Raw genomic sequence first — 21,898 nt, 5'->3', positions numbered from 1 at the left:
TAACGGCAAGAGCACAACAACTCCACACATTCCTTTTTGTTTTGTTGTCATAAGAATGAGTTGAACACATTAATTTATGATACAAGAATGTTACATTATCAATGACCACTTTCGTATTCACAATATGCTTTAACCCGCGCCCCGCGGGGGGGGGGCAGAATCTGCCCCCCCCCCCTCCCGTTTTTCGCCAATAACTTCTAAACGCGTTACGCCAGCGACGTCAAACTTTCAGTACCTTATCATACATCAATTTGACACGTTCCCTGAAAGTTTGAGCGAAATCCGTCGGAAAATTTTTGAGAAATTGACGTTTTAGTGACGTCATGTTCGCCATTTTCGCCTCAAAAACGGCAAAATTTCAAACGCCGCTAACATCTTCATTTTTAAAGGAATCAAGACGTAACAAAAAAGGTTATACGTGATTCTACTTTGTCTATCAAATGGCTATCTCGGTTTTTTGAAAATTTTGGATTTTGGCCAAAATTTTTCAAAAAAACTGACTTTTTTGGGAAAATATTTATAAAATCCAAAATTTTGAGTTTATCGAAAAAACCGGAATATATGTCAAAGAAGTGGTCTATGTGCACCTACATACCAATTTTTAGAAGAATCGGTTCAAAAATGTGGGAGTTATTCAAAATTTTATTACGTCACGACACACAAAATTTTTGAAAAATGATTTTTTGGAAGTTCTAGACCTCGTACGGAAACAAAAATAGCACCATTCGATTCGCCGTGAAAAACTGCATCGGATAGACACCTTTTTAGGCCTTAACAACCAACTTCAAAATTTGACCTCACTTGACCTGACCTTGACCTGACCTCGACCTGAAATTCATCCAGAGGTGGTCCATATCACTTATTGAGTGTGCCTATTGAATTCCATGAGTAAAATGACCCATAAAACATGTGTCGCACATGCCCTTTTCTATATTTTGTTTTTGGTGACCTGACCTGACCTGACCTGACCTGACCTGACCTGACCTTGACTTTGACCTTTGAATGACATTGTGTGCAACGAATATTGTCTTGGTAGTCTAAGAACACGTTTTGGGCAATCAGTCTCAGTCCATTCTTCGGCAACTACGGTGCAAGGCCGATACTGTAGAAACTTGCATTTTGTACCCTTGACCTGACCTTGACCTGACCTCTGACCTACTTAAGCAAAAAAAATTTGGGCTCTTAAGATCCGCCTTGTTGAGAGCTTTCGATTGCCGTTTTCCCCGTCTTTCTACGACCATCGGTTCGGAAGTTAGACAGGGGGGGGGGGCAGAATCTGCCCCCCCCCAGCAGGGCGCGTATGGCTGAATAGCCCAGCGGGGCGCGGGTTAACCCTCAGCGGACGACTCCTCGGCGACACCGGTGTTGCAGCGACGAACTGACCGCGCGTGCGTGTTTTTGGACAATTGTGACCTCCTTGGACTGAAACAGTGGGTCTTACAGCCAACACGAGGACTGAACACCCTCGACCTAGTGTTTACCCGTGGTCTTACCTGCAGTGCTGTGGCTAGGGACGGCTGGCTTGATTCCGATCACTTGGAGGTCTTCACTAGTATACCGATACCGGCATTTTCACCACTCTTAGTCACACGGACCACAGTTTTTAATTATAAGAGGGCAGACTTTGAAGGACTCCGTAGAGTTCTGGCACTTACGCCCTGGTCCATGCTAGATGATCTGGAACTGAACAGCGCAGTTGATTTGTTCTACTCACTATTGGAGGCTGCTATATGTGATCATGTACCACGTGTGACTCTGCGTCGTTTGTTTCCGCCGTGGTTTGACGCCGCTGCGCGGCAGGCTCTCAAAGCGAAGGAGACTGCTTTCCGGAGACTACGCCGGAGTCCCAGTGATGAATCACGACGCGATTACTCGGACAAGCGCTCGGCGTTTAAAAACATTTGTAGCCGGCGTTATGCCATGTATCTGCGTGATCTAGTCGATAGCTTTAAGTCGAACCCGAAAAGATATTGGACGTTTCTGAAATGTTTTAGGAAAACGGGATCTTTACACCCAATTTTAAGAGACGGTGAAACGCTCATCTCAGACGATATTGGCAGAGCCTCCCTACTGAACAGGGTATTCGCATCTAAGTTCACTGATCCCAACGTGTCGACCTACCCCGCTGTAACGCGACACGACCTGCCGGCCCTGAACCGTATCGCTGTATCCGCGGATAGAGTGTGTGCGATTCTGAAATCTATACCAGCAACCAAGGCATGCGGGCCCGACGGGATCAGTGCTCGTATTGTTCATGAGTGTGCCTCAGAGCTGTCCGTGCCACTGGCCAAACTCTGCGACATGTCACTGCGACAAGGCATTTTTCCATCCAAATGGAAACAGGCAAACATTGTGCCGATACACAAAAAGGGTGACAAAAAAGATCCCCGAAATTATCGATCTGTGTCTCTTCTTCCACTTTTTGGCAAGGTTATTGAAAAAATTGTTGTTGACGAGCTTCTGCGACACGCTGCCCCAGTGCTATCCCCAGCACAACACGGTTTCCTGCCTGGCCGATCCTGTATCACCAACCTTACCACCTACCTTCACACTGCCTGGGGCTCGATCTCCGACGGGTGCCAGACGGACACAATATACACGGATTTCTTTGCGGCTTTCCAAAGTGTTAATCATAAATTACTCCTGTTCAAACTATCCGAGTCTTACTGTATTAGCGGCAAAATTTTGGATTGGTTCGTCTCGTACCTGTCGGAGAGAGAGCAGAGAGTGATCGTGAATGGAAGAACTTCTGAGTGGGCTAAAGTAAAATCCGGAGTTCCGGAAGGAGCCCTTCTGGCCCCTTTGCTTTTTTCTCTCTTCATCAATGATTTGCCGACGGTTGTGTCGTCGTCCAAACGCGTCATGTATGCGGACGACGTCAAAATCTACCGGCAAATTTCAACTCCTGCTGATTGCGGCCTCCTTCAAACCGACCTCATCAACATTTGCAAATGGTCCACCGATTGGTGTCTTTCTCTCAACGCTCAGAAGTGCCTTTCGTTCACGGTCACTCTCAAAAGAGCACCCATCTTACACACCTACCTTGTCAACAGTTTCCCCCTTCAGCGTGTCGCAGAAGTTCGCGATCTTGGAATTGTGCTGGGCTCTAAACTAACGTTTTCGGCTCATATTACCAGTTCAATAGCAAAAGCAAACAGAGCCCTCGGACAGCTATTCAGATCTTTCCAGACCGGCTTGCCCAGACAAAAACTTGATCAGAGGGCTCTGATAGCTACATATTACGCAAACGTCCGATCTATTCTTGAATACGGTAGTGTTGTGTGGTCTGGCGCAGCCAAAGTTCATTTAAAACGGTTAGAACGAGTCCAGCACAAATTCCTAATGTGGTTAGCAGCTCGGGCCGGTGGCACGGACAGATCAATTTGCCTGGAATACTGTCATCTTTTACACTTCTTCCATGTTTCGTCACTCGAGGCGCGGCGCATTCAGTTCGATCTTTTATTCCTGAAAAGCATTTACTCTGGACGCATCGACTCGTCTTTTTTATTAGCCTCGTACGCACTACATGTACCAAGTCGTCCAACACGGAACGTCCAGTTGTTTAATGTGCCGTTTGCTCGAGTCTCGACGGTAAAGACAGGAACTTTTACAAGGCTGGCGGCCCAGGCAAATGATTTTATCGCCAGGAATCCTCAGGTGGATTTCACGTCGGATACCTTTATCTCTTTTAAATCATTCGTCGTGGTCCACTGCAGGAACATGCCTTTGAGAACCGTGTCTTAGAGATTTTAAAGTTTGTTTGCACTTTTCCTATTCTTATTGTTTTTTTTCTTTTGATTTAATTTTATTTTTACTGTGTACTTTTATATTATATCCTATTATTTTAATGGATCTCTTTCATGGATCCCTGTATTTTTAAGTGTCATCTAATTGCGAATGAGTGCTTAGTGTTTACCTTGTGTGTGTATTTTATGTTGTGGTATGACTTCGCCTGTTAATGGGCCATGAGCCTGTTGGCGATTTATTTGAATAAATAAATGAATAAATAAATAAAAACCCTCGCCGGCCGAGGGGGGGGGGGTGCCGCCCCCCCCCCCATAGGGTTTTTTCGCGATAGCTCCGAACACGCTGGCGATAGAGAGCTGAAACTTGGCATACCTGACCTTTGATCCAAGCCGGATCTTTTGACACCAACCGCATTTTTGGGTCACGTCAGGTCACTGACCTATGACGTCATGAGTGAACCTCTGCACGGTCTTCAGATGTCGCAACTTCGCAACGCCCTCACTGCCAGAGGAGATGTCACAGGGAAATGAAACTTGCAGGATCTAGCATCCATTATGAGTCCCACAACTTGTATATCTCGGATTTTTCCTAAAGGTTATATGAGGTCAGGTCATTTTCGTGACCTCACCATTATAAGTCAATGGGGAAAAATGAAAACTGCTATTCTGGCGCCGGGAACGATCTCCAACTATCTCAAGCACACAGAATCGTGATTTGCTGCACTCCTTGCAAGGTTCGATGCGTCACTTTTGCAATGTTGACCTTCCGTGACGTCATTTATGACGTCATCAAGGTCATATTAGTTTTTCGTCAATAACTCTTGATCAAATTGAGCTAGCGAGTCGAGAAAGCCACCAATGGACTCAGGAAGACCTGCCGAATCGAAGGATATGCGACATGACCTCTTTCTACCAACTTCGTGACCTGGGGGTGCTGACCTGACCTTGACCTGAGGTCAACACCCCAAGTTGACCTGACCCGGACAAAAAGTATATTCTTCGACGCGCCTGAGCGAGACGAACACGATGCTGCCAAAATCGGCGCTCTGCGGCCGTTTTTTGCGAAGTTATTCACCAAAAACTGAACCGTACCTTGGGGCACTTGACCTGACCTCAGAGGTCACCGGTTGACCTAGAACCTTAAAATCGGGTACCAATCTCTGCGTCTCGTAACGGCGCACACGCTCGTTTTTTCCGCGACGCGCTAGCTCCACCAGGGGCGAAACGGCGAGGGGGGGTCGTACCCGCCCCCCCCCCTCGGCCGGCGCGTATGTAGAAAACCAATAGGTCCGGCGAGGGTTAATAAACTGAGCTTTATTCTGAGAACTGAACTAAGTGAAATGTGCGGTTCATAACGACAGAGACGAGCCGGCTTGAAGACGACGCATCCTGAGTGACAGGCGCAGACCGATTTTGCAGACAGACGGAATTTTCGGGCGGCAGACACCGATCGTTTCGTCCGAATTGTCCCTGGCCGGAAGTGCGGCGGGCAGCGCGTGCAGCCGACCGGAAGTCTGAGCTTCCGGTCTGCCGATAGTCACTACATGAGGAGCGCAGTGGGTCTCTGAGACTTTGCTAGGTCATTTAGGAACTAGTTAAACATAGAAACTTTATTGCAGACAAGCTACTCTCGTTGCAAAAACAAAAAACATTAGCTAGCTGATTGTGATATTGTTGATATTATTATGAACTAGCTTGAAAAATAACACGGCTTTGAGCTTGAAACTCAGACGCTTAGCCCATCCAATTGTTTGAATGCTTTTCGGATTATTTCGCTAACATTACATCACCCCTCTTTTTCTCTACGCGTCATTTGTTGCGCTATTTCACCACCATTATACCCCTGGCCGACCTCTGTCGTTCTGGAGTACCCGGCAGCGTTCGGCCGCCGCCCCACAAACCCCCCGCTCCGTCACCGACCCCCCCCCCCCCACAACAGTCGGTCAGTGATCGGCTCTCTGACCAGCCGCCCCCCCCCTTCCCACTGCAGCTGGTCAGTCGGCGGCTCTCTGACCATCCCCCCCCCCTACAGCTGTTCAGTCGGCGGCTCCACCTGCGGCTGTGACTCCCTCGGGTCCGGGCTGAGCCGGCCCCCAGACACTTACCCGGGCGGCGGATCCAGGGTCCCGCCGTATGGATACCACTGGCGGATCCAGGGTCCCGCCGTATGGATACCACTGGCGGATCCAGGGTCCCGCCGTATAGACACCACTGGCGGATCCAGGGTCCCGCCGTATAGACACCACTGGCGGATCCAGGGTCCCGCCGTATAGATACCACTGGCGGATCCAGGGTCCCGCCGTATAGACACCACTGGCGGATCCAGGGTCCCGCCGTATAGACACGAGCCTACAATAGAGGATACTGTCGCAGAGTGTGAGAGCGATGGCGACACGCGTCATCCGGTCCGATATTCGGAGGTGTTTATGTGTAGCAACAAAATATGACTACTATTGACTTTGAACAAACAAGCTTGGCCTGCCTGCAAAGCCTATACAGGAAGCGCTTTGCTAGCAGCCCCAACATTTCATGAGAGATCTAGGAAGAATTAGCGATATCAGTCGTTATATCGCCTGATCCGTTTAGCATTTTCTTTGTGGCGAAAAACTGAAACAGCAGGAAGTTAATCAGACGTTTTATGTTCTTTGTGTGTAGAGCTGTTATAAATCCCTTTAGAATCGGATTAGCTAGTGCTCATTCATCAAATGTTTCCAGGAATTATTTCAACATCCCTCCAAAAATGTGTTGGCTCTCATTTCTCATGACCTTCATGGCATTCATGTGTATGAAAATAAATTACAGCGCCCTCAGCGACGCGCTGATCCTGCAATCGTCTCCCGGGGGGGGGAGGATAATCTATTTCTAGATATGGTTTGTGACCGTTAAATCAGTGGATATCAAATATTCCCATTGCACCGAATACATGCTCAAACCATGCAGAGCTGATCGAGCCCGCTACAGGCGCCGTTTGAGATTGGCAGCCGTGTCCATTTACCGGGAAAACCGATAGCAGTTCGCAGCCCTGACATTAATCACAGCACCCGCTTCACACATTCCTTATAGGAGCTGAGCCATCAACAGCGTCCAAAGCCATGGGCGTAGCTACCGACAGCGGCCAGACCCGCGGCAAGAAGAGCCGACAGGGTCCAGAGCCACAGCCGAGTCCGAGTCCGACTCGTATAGGTACGTCCCATCACTTTCTATCGCCGATTTGACTTTGCTTGCGCGACGCCGTAACATGAGCATTTCCATTGGTCGGAAATTTGCCGATTTAGCGTATCAAAAATCAAGTCTTTCACTAAAGCCTTGTCGATTCTTACCTAATGGTAGAGCCTCTTCCCCTGGATTAGAAAGTGACCCTGTCCCCGCAGCCGCCACTGATTTCGTCTCACACATAGGTCTACATTTGCACTGAGTGACTTCAAATAGCGGGTCGGTGGACGGCCCTGAGACTTTGAACCAGTTGGGCGACGTACCAATCACTTTGCTGACCGACGCCCTCCCATTTGCAATCGCTTCCTCCGCCCCTGCACGCTGCAGCCAATAAAACTACGTTGCAGAAGCGTGGGCGTTTGCCAAGTGCGGCACGTGACAGCTCGCTGCCAGCTCTCCCCGCGGGAGATGGCACAGATTTCGGATAGCGGCGCAGAGCTTAGACGGAGTTTGTGCTATGACATGATATCGTGACACGATTGACATTAAAACAGGCAGCAGGGTTTGCGTAATAGTTTGAATCATCTCGAAAATCGGTCCACTTTACTGTTGCAGGTCGCACAACGACTGCCTGATGTCACTGTAATTCACGCATATATTTGCGAATACCCTACCAGGCTATTTACCATAGTTGAAACAGCCGCGCCAGTTTTCTAATGCATGTCTTCGTTCTGCACAATCAATGTTTTTTTCCGTCATGACCTAGGCCGCAGTGTTACACCGGGCCGGTAGCAGAGGCGATATGGTGCCGAATACGGTCCGTGTGTGACGGCTCCGGACGTGCCACCCCCCCCCCCCCCCCCCAGTGGGAGGCAGCGCCCACCAAGCCCGGCTGCTGACCGGTCAGCCGCCTGCCCACGGAAGGGGTCCTCGGGTAGTGAACAAACGGCTGGGAAGGCTGCCAAGTCACGACCGACCACATGACTCGTCATTGGTTACCAACTTGAGAGCAAAACCAGCACAGGCTGGCGTCGTTATATGAAATGGTCGTCACAAACTGGAGGCATGGGGCTCATCAGACTTTGATGACTTAGTGCACATCGTTTTGATATCACGCAGCCGTAATGAGCCCTTCAGGACCGGCAGACAGCTGTCCGCAGGCGGCATATGGTCAGAGTCGAGCACTTATCGCAGGTAGCCGTATCGGTGTAGCCGTGTCCTACAGGGTGGAAAGTAATTACGCGAACATGTATTTTCTTACAATTTTGACCGTCAGTGGAGCATTTTTATGAGTACGGGCTGTCATGGAACATAATTGGTCGTGTTTGTTGTCGCCTCATCTACCAAAAGTGACCTAACTTTGAAAAATGACCTGGAAGGTCTTAACCCGCGCCCTGCTGGGGGGGGGGTGTTTGAACACCCCCCCTTGTGGTTTTTTGCGAATATCTCAAAAACGGCGGCGCGGAGCGCCGCCGTTTTTGGTACACCTTATCATACATCAATTCTACACATGTTGTGAAAATTTCAGACCAAGGTCGTTCAAGGTCAGGTCACCAGGTCACTTGAAGTGACCTCACCTCATAAAAAGTTTCAATGTCTGCCATAGCTACACCGAGTGACCGATCGCTTTGAAACTTTCAGCGATTGATAAGGGTAACAGTATCTATCAAATGTATATCTTGGAATTTTGATATCGGTGACCTAAGGTCAGGTCAATTTTGCGACCTCCCCATTATAAGTCAATGGGAGAAAATTGAAATGCGCCTCTTTTGGACGAAAGACATTATAAACACTCCCAAACACTGAATTACAAGTGTTTTAGACACACTGAACATGAAAATGGTGTCCGTGACCCCTGTTTATGCCCTGAGGTCATCTTAGGTCACGAATGGTATCTAACAGTTTTTCGCAAATAACTTTTGATAGAGGCATGCTAGAGCGATGAAAACGCCTTAGATGTGTTCAGCTCGACGATACGGATCGACTGATATGCAACATGACCCTTTCCGGTCAGGTCATGACCTTGACCTGAGGTCAAATTTTCAAGTTGACCTTTCAAGGTCAAGTTATAGTTCATTCGATGCGTCTTGACGAGAGGAACACGATGCCGGTAAAAGTAAGCTCGTACAAGGCTTGGGTCAAAAGTTATTGCAGAAAAACTGTTTCCGAAAAAAAATCGGCTATTTTTGCAGTTTTGCCCCCTGCAGGCAAAACCGTTGACGATAGGTCAAATCTGAGAGAATTACTCAGAAAGGGCGTTAATAGGGCTATCGAATGCGCCTTTCCGCGGCGCTGTAGCTTTATTGGTTCCCGAGTTATGCGTCGGCTTCCTGGAAATTGTCGACATTCGACCTGAAAATCGGCGAAATTTTGCCTTCAATGACCTCTGGTGACCTGACCTTTGACCTGACCAAAAAAGTGACCGAAGTGATTTCGTCATTATTTTTGGCGCTCTTTCGAACGCCGCCTTCCGCGTTTCGCTACGTGGCCCAGGAGCCGAGTTAGAAGGGGGGGTGTTCAAACACCCCCCCCCCCAGCAGGGCGTGGAAATCCAGGACCCCCAGCCGGGCGCGGGTTAAACACCTCTCGACTTAAAATGGTGCAGACACTATACGCTGCACAAGACCGAAATGGGCAAAGAGCTCAATTTGGAGCTGCCAGGGAAAGCGTTTGTGATTATTTTCGCTGAACTGGCGGAGAAGGGATTCGTAGCGGTCTCAGCACCAGCATTGCACAATTATACGTTTTTTTTAAACATAATAACACTTGAGAGGACTTAACCCGCGCCCTGGTGGGGTCTGTTTATAACGCGACCTGGTGGGGGGGGGGGCTATTTTTTGCCCCCCCCCCCCTCGTATCTCCGAAACTACTGGACGGATCTGCAAAATTCAAACGGCTTTCGAAAGGCCTGTCAAATTTGTCGAAGGAAACCAAATTTCATTGACCTCGGGGTCACCGATGACGTCACAGGTCAGGTCAAAGATGAAATGTTTCACCGTTCACGGGGCTTCTAGGGAATGCGCTATAACACCGAGGAAAACGCATTTTGTCGAGAATCAGCGGTAGGGCGTCAGTTACCTAGTAGATATGTTGCTATTAGAGGTCACTGGCAATACCAGGTCAGGTCACAGGTCAGGTCACCAAGGGTCACAGGTCAGGTCACATGAGCCCAACTTTACTAAGGTTGTGTGATACATGTTTTATGGCCAATTTTTCATTTCCAACTCAATGGTGTTGGTAATAAGACAATCAGGTACGGCTTAGGTCAGTTTCTGGTGAAGTTCAGGTCAAGGTCAGGTCAAGGTCAGGCCAAAAAAGGTCAAATTTTAAAGTTGATAGTTTTGCATAAAATGGGTATTGATTCGATGCAGCTCGTCACGGGAAGTCTAATGGTGGTCTTTGTTTTGCGCTACGGGGTCTAGAATTGCTACAAATTGAGTTTGAAAATTTGACGTCATCAATTTTGAACAGTTTTTTCGCTATAACTTCGCCAAAAAAAGAGGTATCAATCTCAAATTTGGTATGTGGATGGAAAGCGGTAAGGACTATCACATATATTCCGGTTTTTACGAAATTCAAAAAACTTTTTGGATTTTTCGATTATTATATCCAAAAAATCTATTTTTTGATTTTTGGGGGTCAAAATCCAAAAATTTCAAAAATCCGAGATAGCAGTTTTGTAGCCCTGTCCAATCTACAGCTTTTATGTCTTTATCATTTTTCTGTATTTGCAAAGCTATAGGCCTGACAGCTCTTCCCGCGAAACCCTTTTTTGGGTCGAAAACGGCAGAACATGACGTCACTCTGACGTCATTTCCGGCCAACCTATCATAGCCTTTGGAAAAATTTCTGGTCACAATGTGTAAAATTGATGTCCGGGAGGGTACTGAAAGTTTGGTGACGATCGGCGCAGCGGTTCTGGAGATATATCGAAAAGTCTGGAGGGGGGGGCAAAAAATAGCCCCCCCCCACCAGGGCGCGGGTTAAAAAGCAAAGTCGTCCGCGGCAGCAACCCCTCGGCGAATTCTGTCGCCGGGCGGGTGGTCACCATGTCGGCGACAAAACCACGCCAGTCGACCCGAAAACTGGCAAAATAGCTTACTCTGGCCGGGTACCCGATCTAGGATATCACGATTCGCACATTAATACGCAAAAATTCGAAAATTGAGTCGTACAAACCCTCGGGATGACCAAAGTTCACGAATTAACAGCAGAATTGTTAATTGAAGCTTTTCAAAGACAATCAAAGATGGACAGAGGAGGACAGGCAGCTGGATTTGTGGTTGGGTGAGACATCTGTGAAACTGTTTCATCCGTCAAACCTGCAGAACAACTGCTTTGATGTCCTGGTTTATTGAATGGCTTGATGGGGTCGGATGTGTTTGAGAGTGCTCCTCTATTAACCCATATATGCATGAATTAATTTTTTGTCGAGTATTTCTATGAAACTTTCTAGCATTGTTAAACAACATGTTACTAAGCTGCTGACATCAACTGTTTTGTTTTTACATTTAGTGCTTGCCTGATATGCTCGTTCAAAGTGATGTACAAAAATGTACGCCTGTGCCAGATGTCAACAAGGCAATTGTGACGTCTGCCGCCGCCGTCCTAAAATAATACATCCGATATCCCTAATACAATGCTAACGTCTTTCGTACTTCAGAAGCGATGTATGAGGGATGGGTTGGGGTGGGGATGGGGTTGTGGAGGGGGTAGGGTGACGTCATGTCATCGTTAACCTGGGCGAGGGGAATAACTTGTGTTGTATGGTCAAATATGATGTATGATATGTTGTGTTGCATTAGAGACCCTTGGAAAGGTAGTTACAATTCATACGTTGAATTAGGAAATAAATGTAGATCATGTACCTATGATGAAAATAAGGAAATTTGCAAAACACAACTCAATTATGTCAACTTTTACCGTCTATTGAAAACTTGTCTTATGTACATAATAGTCAACATAGTAGATCTATAAAAAGAGCACGTTGTCAATGGCGATCAGGAGGCGTTCTGCTGCTGGCCACCGACGCGGTGACCCTGTGCTCCCCTGTGGCAGTCACAGTCCGGCGCCCGGCGCGCTCCATGCTGACTACCTGACTGCAGAGCTTCTTGAGGAGACAGAATTGCCGTTCCGCTGGGGGCCTTCGCCCAGGACGTCTGCCTCGTCCACGCAGCTGACGCGTCGGTCGTCGTAATGGCACCACCTGTCCCGTCCCACACTGTACACGTCAGACACTCTCCCGAGCGCGTGGCCCCACTGTAATGACTAAAGACGGCCATCAGCCGGACGTAAAGTCGCCGGCATGGTCAACGGAGCAGAGCGACTGGTCGCCCTCGACTTAGAACTCGGAGAGGTGCGTCTGTCCAGGGGCGTCGGCCGGCTCTTCCTTCCCCAGTGACGGCATGATGGCCTCTTGGAACTCGTGATCCTCGACCACGTCCATCCAGCGGATAACAGCCGCACTGCAGCCGTTGTTGGCAGTCGTAAATGCTTCGATGGTCTGATTGGACTTCTTCTTGAAGGCGTTGATGTCGGTAAACTTGTTCGCCTTCAGAAGGCGATTCCCTCACATGGTACCCGTGCCATGGAACTGGCGCTTCTGGATCCCTGCTGCAAAACCGATCATCAGGGTCAAGCTTGGTGCTGCTTTGGAACTGACATACATCCATAATCATCCCGAACCGGTTGAGCCGTTGGGTGCGACCAGTTACGGGCTCAGTTACGTCTTTACGGCTCAGTTACGTCAGTTACGGCTCAGACCAGTTACGTCAGGCGGGCTGGGTCAGCATTCTCTTCGTCGCTAGAGTCTTCGTTTGTGTCGACGCGAACTTCCGGCGGCTCTAGGACGACGACCGTGACATCGGCGACTCGACTTCGCTCCTCGATGCCATCCAGAACAGGGCTGCGGAGTTGGAGTCGGAGTCGAAGTCGGTCGGAGTCGACAATTCTGACCGGAGTCGGAGTCGGAGTCGATTTTGGAAACCGGAGCCGGAGTCGGAGTCAGAATCACCGACAAACCCATCGACTCCGCTGACCTGGCAGGGCTGCTGAGTCGGGAGTCGGAGTTGGAGTCGGTCGGAGTCGATAGTTCTACCCGGAGTCGGAGTCGGAGTCGGAGTCACTGAAAATCCATCGACTCCCGCAGCCCTGATCCAGAACATCGTTGAGGCTCACATTTGCCATCAAACCAAAGCATAAACGTGTTTGATGTTTGGGAAACAAAATGTAACGGATATGCATAGACGTACATTATTGTACGTGCGTTTTTGTGAAACGTACTATTTTTGGATTCGCTTGGTAAGCAAAATTAGCATTATAATGACACCACTCATGAAGTTAGGGTCATGCTTGAGCAGATTGCTGGCAACGAAAGCTAATCCGGGAAAAGCACTTAACTATAATTAAGAACACTTGGCTCACCTTGGGTCGAGCGTCTGAACGGGTGAAAATCTTCCCGTTGCGGCATCAACAAACCGAATGTCTCAAACTCAACACTGAATGCATTGGAACCGTGTTTTTTGGTATTCACCTGACGGCTAACAATGTAAATGATTTAGAACGACCGCGTTTGATGGCTCATTAGCTCTATTTCTATAAAGATGGCACACATTGGTCAACTCAAATTGACGTACATTTATGTACGTCTATGCATATATGGGTTAAAGCATATCTCCCGTCATAAGAGTGATGCATGGACTGAAGTATAAATATCTTTGTTCCTAATTTTCCATAGATCGTTTGCACATAATTTTTAATCCACAAAAGTCAATATTTGGATTGGATTTAATGTTTAAAAAAGTGATATTTTTCTTTGGATTCTAAAAATTTTCGTCAGGGCTTCTGGCTGAACGGCTGTTGATTTTTGGTTTCATGTCTCGTGCAAACATCACACGGGTCTCTTGAATGACCCTGAGACTGAGACTGCAAGCTGAGACTTCATGCTGGCATATTTCATTAGGCGTTAACAATGAGTGAAACAAATGAAACAGCACCGAAGCAGCTAGTCGTTAGTCAAGAAGCTGGATGTAGAAGAAAACAGCAGCATCGTCCAGGTGACGATTGCTCGTTGAGTGCAGAGCCACTGGGAATGACTCACTTGGAGAACCCGGAGCCGGCGGTGCAGCAGCTCGCTCCGCTGCATTCGCTGATCCCAGATAACGTCGAGTCGGCTGTCAAAATGGAGATGATTTTTCACGCCAAATCTGAGCTGTTCAGCGGGCGTTATGACGCTGCGTCGGTATGTGCTCTACTGGCAACTCTGGACGAAACCGATCTCCGCTGCCTGCGCGATCAGCTGCACGCTGCTCTGCCGGATCAGGTACCGGCCGCTGCTGGGCGCCCTTTGATCAGGCGTAAGTCGGGCAGCTCCAGCCGCCTCGTCGATGACTGCTGGGCCATTGGGAGCTCTGCAGCTCAAGGGTTACTGACTCGGTTTGCCGACTCGCAAACGCTCCGGGCTGCGGAGCGGACCACGCCGTCGGAGTCGATGTCCCAGTCTCCTGTTCAGACGTCATCCGACCTAGTGGCTGTGCGCTCTTCCATTGAGGCTTTAATTGCCAACCAACTGCGCCTTGATAAGGAAATGACCGCACTGCGCAACCGCAACCAGAAGCAGGATCGGCGATTGGATGAACTCGCACGAGAGCTTGAGTTACTCCGCACTAATACAGCTCCAAAGGATGGCCTTCAAATACAATCATGTCGTGAAGCCCGGTCTTCACAGAGACTTGAAGCTGTTGAAAATTATATGACACGTCTGTCACCGGCTGATGAACCATCTTCGCTTGCGCCACTCTTCGGCGCCGCGGGATGCAGTGTGCCGGCGCTGGAGCGGCCTCCGCTGCCACCGCCGGGCCGTACTGACGCCGCAGGATGCAGTGTGCCGGCGCTGGAGCGGCCTCCGCTGCCGCCGCCGGGCCGTACTGATACCGCGGGATGCAGTGTGCCGGCCCAGGATTGCACTTCGTCTGAACGGGACAGCGGTTCTCCACTGTCAAGAAATCCTTTTATAGGACATCAGCTGAGACTGGCCCAAGATATCGCTGCTAACCTTGACCTGCGCTCCCTTGGGATGGCGATCGCCTGCGCCATGCAGTCGCGGGCGGGTGACTCTGACAGTGAGGCCGGAGATGGTCTGCGCCCGGACTCCAGTCGATGGTCGCCTGCTGACCGTACTGAGCCACGCACCATATCGCCTGGTCGGAAGGACACTGTCCCTGTCCTGCTTAGCGCTCACCTGGGTGCCGCCATCAACCGGAAACCGGTATCTGGGACTGAAGAGAACCGTTCGCCCTGTACAGATGAAGCTGGTCGAATGTCTATGCTGACCGATCGTTCCAAGCCCATCACTGGCACTGGTGCGCCGTCCCATCTGGTTGCAATCTCTAGGGAAACCGACCAGCTGCCGCGGGCGACATATGTCATAGAAGGTGTCGCTCCGGGTGCTAGGGACAGCGAGGTGCGTGACATGGTCAGCCCCCTAGTGCAGAGACTACACGACTTCAGACGGCTGAGCAGACACCACGGAGCGGCTGACGGCCTGAAGGCATACCGAATTGAAGTGGACGCGACTGATGACCCGTGGATTATGAATCCAGTCAACTGGCCAGCGGGTCTTCGAGTGCGTCACTGGACTGAGAAACAGCGAGGACAACGGCAGCCGTTTCCGACACGCCAGGTCCCCCAGCAGCCATATCATCAGAGGTCCTCCCGAGATGTCGATGGGAGGTCAGCCAGGGGAGCCGGCTCCACACGAGTGTGGTTTAACCGGAACACACTCCACTTCTAGTAAGTTGGCGCACGGTAGCACGATTCCAGACGGTAGCAATGTTAGTGGAGTAGATAATACTACCGGCAATATGCGTCCTTTGGCAGTTAATGATACGGTATCAATTTCCACCTACAACTGCGAGGGTTTGATGACTGCCCTGCCCTATGTTTGTAAGCTCATTGAAGCACATGACGTAGTATTTCTTGCAGAAACGTGGATGTCCCGCTCCGAGGAGTGCTATCTTCCTGTTTATGTCAATACCTGCTGCTCATATGCTTGTATAGTGATGCAAAAGTTCGCCATGGATCTTCCTCCTGGTGCGGGCGCCGGACGCCGTCATGGCGGCGTTGCTATGATTTGCCGCAATCGCCCTGGGGTACGCTATGACGAGATAGACTGTGGAGATGAGCGCCTCTGTGGTGTTAAAATCAGTGATACGCTAGGACCGAGGTTGACAGTATTCGGCTGTTACATGCCCTATTGGGATTCTTCCCGGAAGAATCTAGATGAATTTTCTCATCTTGTCAGTAAGCTTGATGCTCTTATCACTGCACTTGGCTCCTGTTCTCCTGTTGCTCTTGTGGGTGATTTTAACTGTGCCTTGCCGAGACTGGCTGCTAATGCGCGTCCGACCCGCTGGTATGAGTTCCGTGGGTTCTCGTTGTTTAGCAGCATTCTGCAAGAGCTTCTTGATAAGCATGATTTCTCCGTAGCTGAATTTCAATTTACACAATCTGTCTCCTTCTCATACCAGCGTGGTAGCTCTCGTACTCACATTGACCATATCATTGTGCCAAAAAATGTTCTTCGGTCAGTGATATCATGTGACATTGTGCCGCCTTCAGAGGAGAACCTAAGCCCTCATCTGCCTCTTAGCTGCTATATGCGACTTGCCCTACGTGGTGAGAAACCCTCATCACCATCAAGCAAAAGTATTCCAGTTAAAAATGGATGTCCTGATGTTCTTAATTGGGATTGCAATAGCCGCAATGAAATGTATAAGTCGGCACTTGAGACACACTTGTCGGCATACCTTGCTAGTAACGTGCAGATGACACCGGAGCTCACCGATGTGAACGAGTTGGATATGCACATCACTAATGCTATCCATGCTGCGGCCCGGGCGTCGGGCTGTGCTAAACTAAGGCGTTCTCCTAAAAGCTGGTGGACTCCAAGGGTCTCCAGCGCTCGTGATAAGGCTCGCTTCTGGTTCAGATTATGGACAGATTGTGGCCGCCCTGTGAACAGCGTTGTTTACGCGTGTTATTGTGAGGCTCGCCGTGCATACCGCCGCGCCCGTAAAACTGCTTTACGGGACAGGATAGATGAGGAAGCGCGCCTTCTTCACAGTCTTCGGCGTGATCGTAATGTTAGTGCATTCTGGCGTCGTGTTAACGCTGCGAGAAGAGGTGGGCAGCATGGATGCAGTAATCTTACTGTGGACGACTTCGCCGACCACTTTGGATCGATCAGCCAGGATGACGATTCACAGTTGAGCCCTGGTCAACAGCTGATATGTGACGCTGTTGCCACTCGCTTCTCCACTGGTTGTGACTCTGCCGAGATCCGTATTGTTACCCCAGATGAGGTATGTGAACTGATCCAGCAGTTAAAGCGAGGTGCTGCTCCGGGGATAGACCACGTAACAGTAGAGCATCTATTGTATGGTAGATCACAAGCTTTGTTGGTTGCGATTGGCCGTCTCCTCACTGCATGTTACGCCACTTTATCGGTCCCTGACGCCTTTTCTGTTAGTGTTGTGAGACCCATCCTAAAGAAGTCAGGTTTGAATCGAGATTGCTTGGACAATTACAGGCCGATATCTCTCACTACTACTATGTCGAAGTTACTAGAGTGTCTTTTGCTAAGTGAGCTGACCGAATCTTTCTCTCCCAGTGATCTACAATTTGGGTTTTTGGAGAACCGTAGTACTATCGAGGCAACGATGCTTGTTACTGAAACCGCGCAGTGGCACAGTCAGAGAGGTTCTCCAGTGTTTGCAGCCAATTTAGATGCGAGGAAATGTTTCGATAAAATTTGGCATGATGGTCTACTTTTTCGCCTAGAGAAGTTCCTGAGCCCCCGGTCCTGGCATTTGGTCACAGTGTGGTATAGACGTCTAAAAGCTTTCGTAACTTATGCTGACCATATGTCGAGTTGTTTTGACATCAAGCGAGGAACGAGACAGGGGGCCATTTTATCGCCAGCTTTTGCAAATGTTTTCTTTCAGCCTCTCTTAAGTCTACTTGATGTTAGCTTGTGCGGATCCTTCATGTTTGGCTACCATGTTCCTGCCGTGTGCTACGCAGATGATTTGATGCTGCTCTCTACCAATGCGGGAAACCTAAGTAAACTTTTGGAAATAGTTGATCAATTCGCAGGGTTTTGGAGGCTTGAATTCGTTCATGTAGATCCGATAAAAACCAAAAGTCACTGTATTGTATTTGGTGCTGAACTTTTGTCTGCGCTCCCCGTCTGGCACCTATCTGGTCAGCAGCTTGCTGTACGAGCAGTGACCGAACATTTAGGTGTCACATTGTCAGCGGATCTAGCCGGGTCACTTCATGTACAGCACCGTGTTAGTCGGGCTCGTGGAGCATTCTACGGACTGACTCCTGCTGGAATGCTCAGTGACTGCCTGTCGCCTTCAGATAAAGTCTTTCTTTGGAAAACTGTGGTCATCCCTGCCCTAACTTTCGGATGTCAAACAGTCCCCCTTCGCTCGTCTGATGTTGACGATCTGGATGGCCTGCAATCTCGGTGCATAAAAGCTGCCCTCGGATTATCTAAATACGCTCATCATTCTGCTTTGCTTGTAGCTTTAGGTATCCCGAGAATACATGAACGGCTCAGACGAGCGGTGCTGCTAGCCTTATCGGGTATATTCCGAAGCCACCAACACCGACTGAAACACATTATGCTACGAGAGCTGGCTGTTTTAGCTACCGAGCCTAGACAATTGCACGGAACATTTCTGGACCTGGCATACAAACTGTTAAACTGTTCTTTTCAAAACGTGCTTGATGCTGTGAGGGGTCATGTGGACCATAGCTTCATAGGCAGCGCGATCGACAGCGACGGTGTAGTAGATTCGCTCAGATTCCTTTTAAATTCCAGCCAGACAGTGATGTCCCGTCGTCTCGTGAGGCTTCTGTGCTCATAGGTTTTTTCACAAATGTGTTGACTTGTTAATGTGCTTTGCAATTGCGTTTTAGTGTTGTGTTCATCGTCCTACATGCAGTATCTGTACTGCTGGTGTGTTTATTGGAAAGTGAAATGTGTATGTGTATTGTCTGAAAAGACGCATAATAAATTGATGATGATGATGATGAGGGCTGCTGTTGCGTCCTATGTCCCGTCCGTCCCAACCTTCAAACATCCGGCAAAGGAACACATCAGTGGGTCACGAGCCCCCGGGTGGTGTCAGAATTGCGTGTAGCGCTAAAAAAGGTCACTAAAAATAAAGTATACAACCGGTGGAACATCCTCCAAGACGAGTGTCTCCGTCTAATCCACCGTGCAACGAAAGGGGCAAAATGACTGAGCGCACTTTTGTGCCTGACGCAAAGAAACTGCTCTTCGTGATTGGTGAAATCCTTACTTTCACGGCCAACAAAACGCAATACTGGTGCTGTGAGAACCCGTTTTTCTTCAGGACATACAAAAGCTGATCTGGGAAACGCCTGGGCCTCAATTCGATTAAAAATCTCCAGATGACTCCTCAGGAGACCGTCTAAAAGCTGCAAGGAGCCACCAATACCAATTACCTCACTGGACAGCTCCATAAGGTGTGGGCTGAGCTTTAGCCAACAGATCTTCACATACTGATGTAAATCATGCCGGAACGCCTATGTCAATGCATCGCAACTAGATAAGGATAAAGTAAAACATATATTGTTTATGTCACCGCCGTTTTTTCATTACTAGAAGACGAAAAAGTATGTTCGCGTAATTACTTTCCACCCTGTAGGTTAGACCGGAAAAATATGGCATATTCAGTACCCTGAAACAGCTGCTTCCGCCACCTACGATAGACAGCGGGTAAAACACACGGAGCATGCCGAGGGTCGAACGCTCGACCTTTGGCCCCGACAGCCAGCTGTACTCACCGTGTTGACCCGGTCGTCCCCGCGGGTAATCTCCGAGAGAGCAGCCTCGTTGGCGTTAGCCAGCGCCAGCCGGATCAGCTCACTGGAAACATACAACGTGATCGGGAATCAGCTCACTGGAAACACGCTACGTGATCAGGAATCAGCTCACTGGAAACATGCAACGTGATCAGGAATCAGCTCACTGGAAACATGCAGCGTCATCAGGAATCAGCTCACTGGAAACACGCAGCGTCATCAGGAGAGCTGATGTTTCCATGGAGCATTTGTACGGCCTTGGCAGGCTATTTGATAAGAGCCTTGAAAATTGAGCAGTAGTTATCTGGAAGTTGAAGAATCCTTCATATTACGGAGAACGTAGTCGCAATTGATGAAGCAAAGTAAGACAAAAATGTTTCTCTTTTGAGGAAGGGTTATCAACAGCGAAACAAGCATCAGTTTGTTAGTATGTACTGAACATGCCATGTTTTTAGGATGACCTCCGCATCGGTTACCGTCTATGCAGTTAATGGCATTGACTTTTGGGTCGGCGTAAAGCCAGGGAGAGTCGACTGGTGTGATCTAAAGTCTGGCAGGGTCTCTGGCGGATGGTATGAGTATAGCTTCCGTGGGATAGTCCTGGGTGCCTGTTGGATGTTTATGTAGAGTAGTCCTGGGTGTCTGAATTGTGATTTACGTTATATAGTCTTCGGTGGCAGATACTTACCTACGTGGGGGTAGTCCTGCGTGCCTCTGTGGATACTTACGTGGGGTAGTCCTGTGTGTCTCTGTGGATACTTACGTGGGTAGTCCTGTGTGTCTCTGTGAATAATTACGTGGGGTAGTCCTGTGTGCCTCTGTGGATGCTTACGTGGGGTAGTCCTGCGTGTCTTTACTTATGTGGGGTAGTCCTGTGTGTCTCTGTAGATACTTACGTGGGATAGTCCCGTGTGTCTCTGTGAATAATTACGTGGGGTAGTCCTGTGTGCCTCTGTGGATGCTTACGTGGGGTAGTCCTGCGTGTCTTTACTTACGTGGGGTAGTCCTGTGTGTATGTCGCTGTGAATACTTACGTGGGGTAGTCCTGTGTGTCTCTATGGATACTTACGTGGGGTAGTCCTGTGTGTCTCTGTGGATAATTACGTGAGGTAGTCCTGTGTATCTCTGTGGATACTTACGTGGGGTAGTCCTGTGTGTCTCTGTGGATAATTACGTGAGGTAGTCCTGCGTGTCTCTGTGGATACTCACGTGGGGTAGTCCTGTGTGTCTCTGTGGATACTTACGTGGGGTAGTCCTGTGTGTCTCTGTGGATACTTACGTGGGATAGTCCTGTGTGTCTCTGTGGATACTCACGTGGGGTAGTCCTGTGTGTCTCTGTGGATACTCACGTGGGGTAGTCCTGTGTGTCTCTGTGGATAATTACGTGAGGTAGTCCTGTGTATCTCTGTGGATACTTACGTGGGGTAGTCCTGTGTGTCTCTGTGGATAATTACGTGAAGTAGTCCTGTGTATCTCTGTGGATACTCACGTGGGGTAGTCCTGTGTGTCTCTGTGGATAATTACGTGAGGTAGTCCTGCGTGTCTCTGTGGATAATTACGTGAGGTAGTCCTGTGTATCTCTGTGGATACTTACGTGGGGTAGTCCTGTGTGTCTCTGTGGATAATTACGTGAGGTAGTCCTGTGTATCTCTGTGGATACTTACGTGGGGTAGTCCTGTGTGTCTCTGTGGATAATTACGTGAGGTAGTCCTGCGTGTCTCTGTGGATACTCACGTGGGGTAGTCCTGTGTGTCTCTGTGGATACTTACGTGGGGTAGTCCTGTGTGTCTCTGTGGATACTTACGTGGGGTAGTCCTGTGTGTCTCTGTGGATACTTACGTGGGGTAGTCTTGTGTGTCTCTGTGGATACTTACGTGGGGTAGTCCTGTGTGTCTCTGTGGATAATTACGTGAGGTAGTCCTGCGTGTCTCTGTGGATACTCACGTGGGGTAGTCCTGTGTGTCTCTGTGGATACTTACGTGGGGTAGTCCTGTGTGTCTCTGTGGATACTTACGTGGGGTAGTCCTGTGTATCTCTGTGGATACTTACGTGGGGTAGTCCTGTGTGTCTCTGTGGATAATTACGTGAGGTAGTCCTGC

At 49.1% G+C, this 21,898-nt stretch overlaps 1 protein-coding gene across 1 annotated transcript in view; it reads right to left on the bottom strand.

Annotated features, from left to right (window-relative positions):
- The window catches only part of LOC122372496, a 47,768-nt gene that overhangs the window by 9,059 nt on the left and 16,811 nt on the right, over positions 1-21,898 (bottom strand). The window contains exon 4 of the mRNA XM_043349715.1: positions 19,782-19,863. Coding sequence (XP_043205650.1) covers positions 19,782-19,863 — 82 coding nt within the window. The remainder of the gene's footprint in view (positions 1-19,781; positions 19,864-21,898) is intronic.

This window comes from Amphibalanus amphitrite, unplaced genomic scaffold (assembly GCF_019059575.1).
Source record: "Amphibalanus amphitrite isolate SeventyFive unplaced genomic scaffold, NRLGWU_Aamphi_draft 001366F_arrow, whole genome shotgun sequence".
NCBI lineage: Eukaryota > Metazoa > Arthropoda > Thecostraca > Balanomorpha > Balanidae > Amphibalanus > Amphibalanus amphitrite.
Note: the sequence above shows the minus strand (reverse complement) of the source record. Positions and strands in the feature narration are given on the sequence as shown.